Below are 11,630 nucleotides of genomic sequence, written 5' to 3' on the forward strand. Positions count from 1 at the left end.
GGCCGGGACGGGGGGGTGCGCGGGGGCACCGGGGCCGGGGGTCGTTTACTCGCCCGCGTCCGTGCGCGGAGCTGCCCCAGGGGGTGCGATTGTTGTCGCCGTAACGCAGCGAGAGCCCCGCTCTCCCCCCAGCCCCGCGGGACACAGGTGTCAGACTAGCGGCCGAACTTTTGGGGGGGGGGGGGCTTGGGTCTGTCCTGGCGGAGCGCTCTCCTGTTAATGTTTGGCAGGTAGAGGCTGTGTCCCTGTGCCTTGCGCAAGCAGCTCCCGGGAACTTTCCAGGCTTTCTGTCCAGTTCTGCTCAGAGCGTTTGTCGTGATTGATCCTGTTACGTGCCAAACTGGGGGGTCTGCCTGCCTGCCCTGAAGTTTCTGAGCCAAATTGGGGTTTGCCTTCCCGCCACGAAGTTTATGTGCCAAGTTGGAGTGTTTGCCTTCCTGCCCTGAAAGTTCTTTGCTTTCTTGCTCTGCAGTATGAAAACCCCTGGACCATCCCGAATATCCTGTCCATGGCACGGATGGGTCTGGCGCCGGTTTTGGGCTATTTGATTGTTGAGGAGAATTTCGATGTTGCACTCGGTGTCTTTGTTCTGGCTGGTGTGACTGATCTGGTACGTTCGCCTCGGTTTGGAAGTGCTTTGGGGGCAGTCATGGCTTATGGTGATCCCACTGGAACTTAGACTCCAATGTAGAATGGAAAGAGATAAAATACGTGAGGTTTTATATTTGTTGTTCTTTAGGAATGCTATATATGTCCTTTGTGACAGTGCAGAGGGAAGTTACAGGTGTCTAAAGGGGACTTAGTTCTGGTGGAGCAAAGGGGAGATGTCAGGGTTCCCTGACCAGCTCCAGGTGGGCATGGTCCAGTCAGAGCATCTCGGGTCTGTTACTATGTGCAAGTGTACCTGGTGCATCCATCATGACAATAATTGTGTGAATTTTATAATACCACTTACACACACACACACACCCCCGTTTGTGGTTTGGGGTTTTTTTGTTTGGTTGGTTTTGGGGGTTTTGTGTTTGTTTTTGTTTGGTTTGGTTTGTTTGTTTCTTTTTCTAATGAGAATTGAGTATGTTGAGAGGCTTCCAGTATCTGGAATGCAGTGAGGGAAAGAAAGCATGATGCAAGTGTCAGCTAACAGGTACCATATTTCATCATAGTTAAACTAGCTGGTTTATGTGATGCCATTCATTAAATACCTCTCTAACAGTAGCATGTATAAGCTGGTTTTGTTCTTGGTTTTCTAACAGAGAGATGTTAAATTTTGTTTTTCCCAGTTGGATGGATTTATTGCGCGAAACTGGGCGAATCAGAAGTCAGCACTGGGAAGTGCTCTTGATCCTCTGGCTGATAAAATTCTCATCAGCGTGCTCTATGTAAGCCTAACTTGTGCAAATCTAATCCCAGGTGAGAAAATACTGATTGCCTGTACTGTGTAAGGTAAAGATAATTTTATGTGTTGTAATATTTCTATTAAATATTTAACATCCCCCTAACAGACCCCACAGGAAGCATATGCTGGCCCCGTATAAAAACAACTGCCATTTTCAAATGCGCTTTCTTTAAAGCAACAATAGTTAGTAGCTCTGTTAATTTTTTTTTTTAATAGTCTGGATCGTTTTAAGACTTAAACCCCTTCAGAAGTCACGTTAAAAATCTTCGGTCGTGCATAAAACCTGTTCAGAAGAATTTGGGAGGGGTTATTTTTTTTCTCGCTTCATATTGTATGCTCCTTTGGTTCTGTTTTGTTTTTAATCATGGACATGGTTTTTCACTAGATGCTGTTGGCTTGATTTTTCAGTTTCACTTACTTCCATGATTATTCTGCGGGATGTAGCTCTGATTGCTGCTGTTTTTTACGTGCGATACAAAACTCTCTCTCCACCGGTAAGTCCGTTAAACGAAACTGTTTGAACATGTAATCATAATAAAAAGTGAATTAATAAGCCTTTAACAAAGTTGTGACCAAGAGATTTTCATCTTGAGACCTGATGGTTGCTCAGAACTTGGGTGTATACCCTAAGACATAATGCTTGTTCTTCTGTCAGATAGATTTCCAAGCAGAACAAGGTTTCATAAAATATGTGTTACTAAGATGAGTCAGAGCCACTGATAATTTTTTTTTCCTGTTCATGTTGTGTTCATAAATCATATAAAAGAGCAGTGTAATTCTCTAGTGCTACAGTTAACTTTTCTGTATCATGTGAACAGGGGTATCGAATTGAATGTACTAGGACTGCATTTTTTTCCTCTTCTCTCCCCCAACAGAGAACACTCAGTAGGTACTTTAACCCCTGTTATGCTACTGCCCAGTTAAAACCAACATTCATTAGCAAGGTAAGAGTAGTAACTCATTACAAAAGATAACTCCTCAGTACTTGGGGTGTTGTGTAGTTTGGAGGGAGGGGACAGTTTACTACTACTGCTGAGTATAGTTTCAAAACAGGGCACATCTTAATTTGGTCACAATTCCCATTTTGCTTTTTTTCAGACGAATACAGTGGTTCAGCTAATTTTGGTGGCAGCTTCTTTAGCAGCTCCTGTTTTCAATTATGTGGACAGCATATATCTGCAGACGTTATGGTAACTTAGCTTTCTTTGGTTCTTTTCAGATGATTTAATGTGCTTCTAAAGAAACTGGTAATTGAGATTATTCTAATTGTGGGGAACACAAAAAAACTGTGCCCAGGTGATGTAATATGCCTGGATTTTTACACCTTTATTCTTAAATGATGCCGGAGATAGATATTTATTGGTGCTTAATTTACTATGCAAGTAAAAAGTAGTCAAGATCTGGGAATAATAGCTTAGAAACAAGTCTTCAGGTGTACAGAGGCAAAGCCTCTGTACAATAAAAAAGAAAGGAACTGAAAGAAAGGCTGTATGGATTCTTCTCTTATTCATGCCCTAAGTGTCCTTGAAAAAGCAACCTTGATATCAGTAAAAATAGACGTGAAGTGTATTCTTATTTTTGCTTTACTCTGTACCTGCTATCTTGAAATCCAGGTTTCTGAAGCCTCTTTAAAAAGCACATGAAGAAATGGTGATTCCTGCTAGATTGTAGGGAGGAAGGGGAGAGATTGAATGAAAACAGGCATACAGGAGTGTCCCTCCTTAGTTAGTGCTGTTCCTTTCACTACTGTGCTTGGAGATCAGAACTGACCTGAGTCTGAGTTGTAGCTGACTGCAGGTGTCACAAGTGCAGTTATTTTTCCTGAGCAGTTAAGTAAGAGCTCAGAACAAAGAGGCTGAATAGCAGATACCAGAATTACTTAGTTAAAGTAGTGAAAAATCCAGTGTTGCTCGTCTTCTAGGAAAAAAAAAAACAAAAACAACCAAATAAACCAAAACCACAAACCCAAAACAAAAAGCATTTAAGGAACTAGGAACCTTGATCTTAACAGTCAGTGTGGTTTTTCAGTCTGTTGGAAAAACAAATCTAGGGTTGTATGTGTGAAAGATGCTTACCTTGATGCTTGTCTGGGACTCTGGGAGAGTTACCATGTTGTGAATAATGGAGAAGTGCTGTGTGTAATTTGCCAGAGTCCTCTGTAAAAACTTTCCAAAGTGCCCTGTCTGAATTCTGGCCCATGGAGGGTTAACAGAGTGGCAGGACTGTAGCAGTGACTCACACCTCAGTGGGTGGCATCAGCCTTTTACTCAGAGGAGCACTGATAATTTAGGAATATGTATGGTTGTCAACCAGCATCTGGGAAGGAAACAAAACGAGCTGAAGCAGAAACTCATGCTTTAGCTTTGGAACTTGGTAAAATGCTAAGTTCAAGTCTTGTGTGGTTTAAACGCTCGCCTTACAGTCTGCCAAGGAATAGTTTCTCACATCAGTCAGTTTTCATGCTGGTAAAAGTTATGTAGGCTGCAAATGCTGAATGTTTTGTCTTCCCTTCTCTAAAACAAATGCTAATATGGTAAAAAATTGTCTTAGTGTGCAGTTACACTGAAGCATGCAGCTTAGTGCTGGATGGCAGATCCTTTGTTTATCTAATACCCCACTTAGCACTGAATTTCAGCATAGAAACTGTAAACTGTGGAGCTATGTAGTGAAAACAGGAAAGACACTAAAAAGAAAAAAAAAATAACAGTTATTGTATTGTTCATAGACTTACATGACTTACAGGAACTGTTTTCCCCCAAAGGTGCATCACAGCTTTCACAACGGTAACATCTGCCTACAGCTACTACCACTATGGCAGGAAAACAGTCCAGGTGATAAACAACAAATGAAGTTTTTATGGAAGCACAGGGACTTACCAGCATGGGGTGCTGTGCCTCCAAAGATGGTTGTATTGCAGCTGAGTTTTGGATGGAGCACTCTTGTCTGCTTTAAACCATGGCATCACAATGAAATGGAATTTGAATATGTACTGTGTATATATGTAGAGAGAGACTTTTCAATGTATTTTTAATTTCTTTAAAAATGGGGTTGTTTACAAAAATAAATAACATTCTTAAAAACACAGATCACTTGTTGCTGCCATGTGAATAATTCTGAATGATTTTTTACTGTTGTTGAAGTTAAAAAACACACTTTCCACCAGTTTGGTTTTTTTTTTGCTGTCTTCATGCAAGGCACTGAGTAAGCTGAGATCTGAGAAGAAAAAGCAATTACAAGAACAAATTTGTCTTTGTGCCTCATCCTGAGTCAGTAAACCAGCATTGCTCATTAAGACCTAATGACATAACTCAGCTTGCAACAGAGGAAAGGAAAGCACATCATCGAGGAACAGTATCTTCAGAAATTTAAACCAGAGAGAAATCTTACTTCATGTTCCATGGTGATATGGATAAGCCATGAAGAGTTCCTACCCTGCTCCCTTTTTAAATATGAGCAATGGTGAACTGTGCTCAGAGGAGAGTTTAGGTCTCAGAAGGCTCAGCGGGGCAGTGAGGAGTCTGTACCCAAAAGGAATTACATTTTTCATAGTATATATTCATTTCTAGTGATTGAAAGAAGCCCCTGTATCTCCAGATTCTTTAAAGCTCCTAAAGATGCTTTTTAATCTAAATAGCACTGGCAAAAGAGGACATTTAAATACTGTCCAAATGAGACAGTGGAAGAAACCCTTAGATGCACGTAGTGTTAATTCTTGCTGTTCTTCCAGCTTCAGGAGATGCATTGTGATCCCCATCAGGCAGGGAAAACTACTTACAAAACAACAGAGAAGAAAGAACTAGACAGAAGAGATCGTGGTGATCGTAAACTCATGGTTTCTTTTTTCAGACAACATGATTTTTTTCTCCTGTGTCATAAAAAAGAGCGCAACTGTGAAGGGCTTAAATAATTGAAATCAGGAGGTAAATGATACTGCTGTAGTATTGGCAGAAGAAAATTTGCAGTAGGCATCTCTTGAGAGCACACAGCCTCTTTTGTGGTAGCATATGTTTGTATATACAAAACATTTTAATATTTTTTTATATTTAAACATAAAAAGCGGTGTACAGAGAAAACACTTGATCTTTATTAGTACCTTTGTCTTAAATGTTAGTACCTCTCTCCCCGTGTTCTGTGGTCAACACTGCATCGTACAGTGAAGAGATAGAGGGGAAGTTTCCTTAAAATAGAGAGAGTACTTAGGAAAATGGAGCACTTTTTTCTTGAAGAAACGGTTCGAAAAGCAGAAATTTATTGTTCCTCGTCGGGTCAGTGCTGTTTGGTTCTGATTAATGTAATGGGGGTTTGGTTGAGGGGGTGGTTCCTTTCACCTATCGCATGGAATTGCCCGGGGCTGGTCCGTGAGGGTACCAAGTTAAATGTACAGTGGCTCGGTGGTTAAATAAAATTCGTTTGGATGTTCCAGCCGCTGGCGTGTCTGGTGTTCCACGGTTACAATCCGCTTCCCGGGGGCGTGTTCCATCCCCTGTGGAAGCTCGGCGTGGGCGCGGCGCGGCGGGGGCTGTCCCCGCGCGGCCGCCGTACCCGGGCGGGCCCGCCCCGCCCTGCCCGCGATGGCGGCGCCGGAGCCGCCGCCGCCGCCGGAGGGCTCCCGGCCCCTCAGCGCCCTCCTGGGCGGCATCGCTCAAGCCGCCTTCCACGGCAACGCCGCTGTCACCGACGAGCTGCTGCGCGGGCAGCTCTACCCCGAGGCGCCGCCGGAGGAGTTCCGCGCCCTGCGCGCCAAGATGGGCGGCCTCCTCCAGGTACCGGTGCTGAGGCGGGGAAGGGGCCGCGCTCTGGGGGGACCCGCTCCCTCGGCCTCCGGGTGTCCTCGGTGGGGCTCTGGGGGTAGCCGAAGCCGCGGGTGCTGCCTCTGCGGGGACACCGGCCGCCCTCAGCGCGGGGCCGAGCCTGGCCAGCCCCTCCCAGCCTAACCCAGGCCTGCCCAGCCCAGCCCAGCCCAGCCCTGCCCAGCCCAGCCCTGCCCAGCCCTGCCCAGCCCAGCCCAGCCCAGCCCAGCCCAGCCCAGCCCAGCCCAGCCCTGCCCTGCCCAGCCGGGTCTCTCCGGCCGCTCCTCAGGAGCTGTGAAAGGGTAACGGCGACACTCGAGTTCTACAGCCTTGGAAATAAGTACCCGCAGGTTTCTGAGGAGAGCTGCGGATTTCTTACAAGGAAACTGTGTTTTGGCGGAAGCAAGCCGTTTTACACAGACAGCAGATTTTGGTTTATGTGTAAGAGAGGAGAAGATATTCTTCTCTCTTAATGGATCTTATTTTGAGCTCCGTTCGGCGAGGAGAGAGTAGTGTGGTGTAGTGTAGTTCCCGGCGGCTCGATGTGGCTCAGAGAGCCTCCAGGTGCTAAATCCTTGGGTGGCCACTGCCACCTTGTGGGTGAATCCGTGGCTCTTTGGCCTCTTTGGATTTATAAACTCGGTCGGTAGTTTTAAATGTAATTGGCAGATTGGGAATTTGATGAGGATGTTGACACTGGTTTTCTGCTTTTATGGAGGTTCCGTGGTTCATTTAATTATTAGATTCATATGATGCCCTGAAAAGCCTCTAATGAAAGCTGGAAAATAAAAATTGATTCTTGTAGGACTGGAGACTGGTTTTATCTGTGGGCTTGTTTCGTTCCCTCCTCTCAAGGACAACTGTTATTCGAGCACTGTTGAGATGTCATACTCTGGACATAATGTTAATTCAGAAGACACAGGTGATTAAAGTTTTGTGGATATTTACCCATTGTTGTAAAATAGGCATGTAGCTTAGTAGGGTGACTGTGTGTTGGGGAGAGGGTATCGCGTTCCCTGTGTGCTGCTTCAGAAGCAGAACTGGTGGCAGTTGTGTTCCTCGAGGTCACTCACACCTTGCAATGTAAATTAGCATCTCACTGTTACCAGGTGTGTCTCATGGTCTTCATGGCCAGCACTCCTCTCATCTCCTTATGGATGAAATTCCTGGGAAATAACTGAAATTTATGCAGTTCAGCTTTAAAGTTGAAATTTTGTGCTAAGCAGTACACAGACTACTTTGTACAACTCCATGTCAAGGGTGCATGGATTTTGGGGTGCTTATTCCTAGCAGGTAACTTAAGGTAACACCCAAGTCCTGTGGATACTTTTAGCATCTCTGTTCTAGAGCATCCTAAAAAAACCCCAATCTTTTGGCCTTCTGGTCATTTTGAAGGCACCTAAATTAGATGGGATGGATAATGCCTCATGTATGTCTCTTGAGGGTTTTTTTTTTCTGACATCCATCTTCTTGATAGTCAGAAGCAGAGAGGTTCATTACCCTTGTGACTTAATTGCTGTAGTACTTCATGTCTTCTAAGTAGCAAACACAGATCTGTACCATGAATCAACTACTTGCTTTTACTAGAGCTGAGCATAAATAAGGCAAAGGACTTCCCTGTTCCCTTCTGCATTCCACCTGTGCAAAGCATGGCACCTGTGAGAAGTAGGGAGATGAATAAGTGACACTAAAGTGTCAATAAGCATTTAAATGTGGGGGTTTTTTCCCCCTGGATTACGTATAGAATAGTCCTGGTTTTATATTTATAAAATATGTCATTATGATCTACTTTTTACAGATGTTTCCTTTGCTGTCCATAGAGCTGCTGAATGAGCATGAATCATCTGACCTCTTTCTAAAATGCAAGATTTATCTTGTAGTGAAATCATGTTTTTTATTCAATTTACTTTTTTTTTTTAGTCTTATTTCTTGTGTGGAATATCTTGGAAGGTAGAATCTAGGAAGGCTGGCCCTGGAGAACTGTATGACTTCAGTGTTGTTCTGTCAGTTGGGTTTTTTTTGCCCTCTGCCTTCATCCCTCCCAGCCTCCTGTCCTGGAAGGCTGCGGAACGTTGAGAAACTGGGGGAGATCAGCTTTTGCAAATTCTTGCCCCCAGCTTTTTTTAGTTTTTCAAATATTACTTCATCCCGATTAAAACGCTGAATTTGTCTCCTTCTTACATAAGTTTAATTTACAGTATTAGTCCACTGGTAACAGTTACTTTACATGTGGAGTAATCCCACTGTTTTCCTTTTGGTGGCAGTAAGTTATTGCATTTGTTGAATGGGATCATTTGCTGCTGGGTTGAAAGTGTCCCTAGTTCACTCTTCTGCTTCAGAATGAACTGTTCATAGGCTAAATAAGAATAAAAATCTCAGCATGAGAACTATAAATATTTTAGTACATTTGATTTATATTTTTCCCCACAAATACCAAGGATTTTATCATCTGTAATAAATATCTTGGTGTGTGAATGGTAAAATATTAATCAGATTATGTAAATAATATGTGGGAACCAACATATGAGATGCACCCGAGCTCTGTGTATGCACTTCATAACATTCACTTGCTCTCTTCCCTCGATGGTTTTCATTAAGAATCATGCTGGTAGTTCTGTCAGATTGCTGTGATGTTTAATTTCACTGGTTTTCAGCCAGTCTGGGCCCTGCTATGCCATGGCACACACACACTGTATATAAATCCCATCTTGAAGCTATTTCTGGTGATTGCTTTTCTTCATGCCATCAGAGAAAAGCTGTTGAATAAGAAACCTTTTGATCAAAATCCTATCTAAAGGCTTGTGGAAGAAAAATTAGTGTGGCTAGTGGATAAAATCTCTCGGTGTGTAAAATTGTCTGGAGTTGCATGAGCAACTTGTGGGTGCCTTGGAAGCTGCTATGTGCTCTCACCATGTGTTGTCCCTAAAAATTGTCCCTTTCCTGCTAGGGACTGTGGTCCTTTCCCTATGAAGTTGCTGTTGTGACCTTGAGAGGAGTTCCCAAAGCATTGTTTGAGAAGGAAGAGACTATTTGATCTTCATTAAAGGGATCTGCCCTTAAGTGAACAGTCAGAGCAGAAAAACATTGAGGATATTGAGGTGCTGGAGCAGGTCCAGAGAAGAGCAACGAGGCTGGTGAAGGGACTGGAGCACAAGTCCTATGAGGAGAGGCTGAGGGAGCTGGGGTTGTTCAGTCTGGAGAAGAGAAGGCTTAGAGGCGACCTCATCACTCTCTTCAACTACCTGAAGGGAGGTTATAGCCAGGTGGGGGTTGGTCTCTTCTCCCAGGCAACCAACAATAGGACAAGGGGACATGGGCTCAAGCTCTGCCAGGGGAGGTTTAGGTTAGATGTTAGGAAGAAATTCTTTACAGAGAGGGTAATCAGGCATTGGAACGGCCTACCCAGAGAGGTGGTGGATTCACCATCCCTGGAGGTTTTTAAAAAGAGATTGGATGTGGCCCTTAGTGCCATGATATAGTAATTGGAGTTGGATCAGGGGTTGGACTTGATGATCTTGGAGGTCTTTTCCAACCCAGTCTATTCTATGATTCTATGATTCTATGATTCTAACAGTTGTAGGGTTCACTCAGTTGTGGGGGATATAAAGGCCTTTGCATCTTCTTCAGCAGGATTTCTGCTAACTGAAACATTTCTGCTAAGAATTTCTGAAGCAATTTCTGCCAACAGTTAGGAAATAAATTACTTCTTGCATTTTCTAATAAGGGAAGAGAGTTGCCATTCTTCCCTCTCCTCAGATGCCTTGTGATTCCTCAAATACGTGGGCTGAGTCATGAGCTTGGGAGCACTTTGCAGTTGTCCAGGCTTCTGCAAGGCTGAGAGACAGAACAGCTTCAGTCTGAAGACTGAGATAAAGCAATTTTGGAAGAGTTAATAGGAGAGGCTGCTTGATTTCTTCCATTTAGAGTTGCAGTTATGCCTGTGCCTACTAACTAGAGAGAGAACTCAGTGAGCATACTTGTTCTTCTTGATTCAGGTAAAAGAAAACAAGTTGCTGGTACAGCAGTGCCAACTGTGTCCATATGAGCTGCTTTCTACCCAAATGTGTCCTATGTAAGTGTTATACTTTTCAACCTAGCAAATGACTGTGCTTACTATGAATAATTCTATTTGTTACTGGGCTGGGTGAAAATGTATTAATAACTTTGCACAAAATTTTGGGAGGGAGGGAGTGTCTACTGTGTCATAATTGGACATATGAAAGAAAATTATTATCTGAATTGATGTTTGCTTGGAACAACTACATAAAAATCCTAGCCTATTTTTTTTAATTTAGTGAAACACCACTATTATGTAGCTCACTAATCTGAACACAGCTCAGTTGCCAGCTCTGCAGTGTCTGGTGTTGAAGCATACATTTTCATTTTTATATTTTCATATTAACCATAAACCCACAGTTATTGCTTCTTTTTTTTTTTTTTTTTTTAAATTTCTTTTCCCATTTTCAGCATTGTCTTAGGAGGCTAGAAAATGTTATGTTTACTTCATCACTACTGTATTGCAGTGATGAAAATGTGCATGTGTACTATCCCAAAGCATTCTTCCTAGTGCTTTCAATATGAGTTATTTTAGATTTTAGGTTTGTGTACTTATGGTCGGTTCACATAAGGACTGGGACAGCTGGCAGTTAACATAAAGTGGAGAGGGAAAACACTTGAAAACAACGAACTGGAGAGGAAGGTTGGATGCAGAAAATGATTGAAGAACATTGCCAGGAGCTGTAAGATCAGTGTTTCACTGCCCAGAGCAGCAATTTATTGCTTGGGTATGTCAGCTAGAAAGAGCAATGTACCTGCATCTCTATGGATTTGTTGATACTCCTCTTTCTGTGATTTCTGGAGTTGCATTAGTCGGGGTTTGTGTCATTAAAGCTTTTGCAATTGTAACAGAGTTTTCACTGCTCCTGTAATCACTGAGGAGATGTGTGGCAGGCGGTGTTACTGCGGGAGGTGGGGGTGATGGTGTTCTGCACCCAAGCAGATCTCTATGAACTGAAGTGTTGTTTCAAACAGCAGGGTGTGAACAGGAGTCTGTACATTACAAATCTCACCGTCTTCCTGCTGCTGTGCAACTACAAGTGCAGTCCTGAAGGGAGGCAGAAATAGAAGGGATCCCACCTTCGTAATGTCGTTCATTTGACAAGTAGTATTTTCTCAGATGTGAGACAGAAAGGCTCGTTTCATTTGAGATTGTAAAGTGGTGGTGTGCTGGAACTGTGTCGCTTCAGTGAAAATGGATCACCTTGAGTTTAATGGTTTACTTGACCTTTTGTGGTGCATTTTTTTTAAACATTCTTACCTACAGAAAAGCAGTAAATTAAAAAAAGTTGGCGGACCTGCGTCACTGATGTATAATAAGTGTGGTAAACTCTGTATTGCCCAAACTAGAAGGAAGTCTCTCTTTCTCTCTCTCTTTCTCTCTCTCT

General features: G+C 43.2%; 2 protein-coding genes across 2 annotated transcripts in view; both read left to right on the forward strand.

Annotated features, from left to right (window-relative positions):
• Positions 1-4,561, forward strand: part of CRLS1 (cardiolipin synthase 1) — a 5,253-nt gene extending 692 nt beyond the window's left edge. The window contains exons 2-7 of the mRNA XM_027662993.1: positions 473-610; positions 1,281-1,410; positions 1,805-1,890; positions 2,272-2,340; positions 2,495-2,586; positions 4,158-4,561. Of these exons, the coding sequence (XP_027518794.1) occupies positions 473-610; positions 1,281-1,410; positions 1,805-1,890; positions 2,272-2,340; positions 2,495-2,586; positions 4,158-4,245 (603 nt within the window). The 3' untranslated portion in view covers positions 4,246-4,561. The remainder of the gene's footprint in view (positions 1-472; positions 611-1,280; positions 1,411-1,804; positions 1,891-2,271; positions 2,341-2,494; positions 2,587-4,157) is intronic.
• Positions 4,562-5,955: 1,394 nt separating this feature from the next.
• COMMD1 (copper metabolism domain containing 1) overlaps positions 5,956-11,630 on the forward strand; it is a 68,436-nt gene continuing 62,761 nt past the window's right edge. Inside the window, exon 1 of the mRNA XM_027663043.1 lies at positions 5,956-6,159. Coding sequence (XP_027518844.1) covers positions 5,968-6,159 — 192 coding nt within the window. The 5' untranslated portion in view covers positions 5,956-5,967. The remainder of the gene's footprint in view (positions 6,160-11,630) is intronic.

The sequence above is a fragment of the Corapipo altera genome, unplaced genomic scaffold (genome assembly GCF_003945725.1).
Source record: "Corapipo altera isolate COAL_440 unplaced genomic scaffold, ASM394572v1 94, whole genome shotgun sequence".
NCBI lineage: Eukaryota > Metazoa > Chordata > Aves > Passeriformes > Pipridae > Corapipo > Corapipo altera.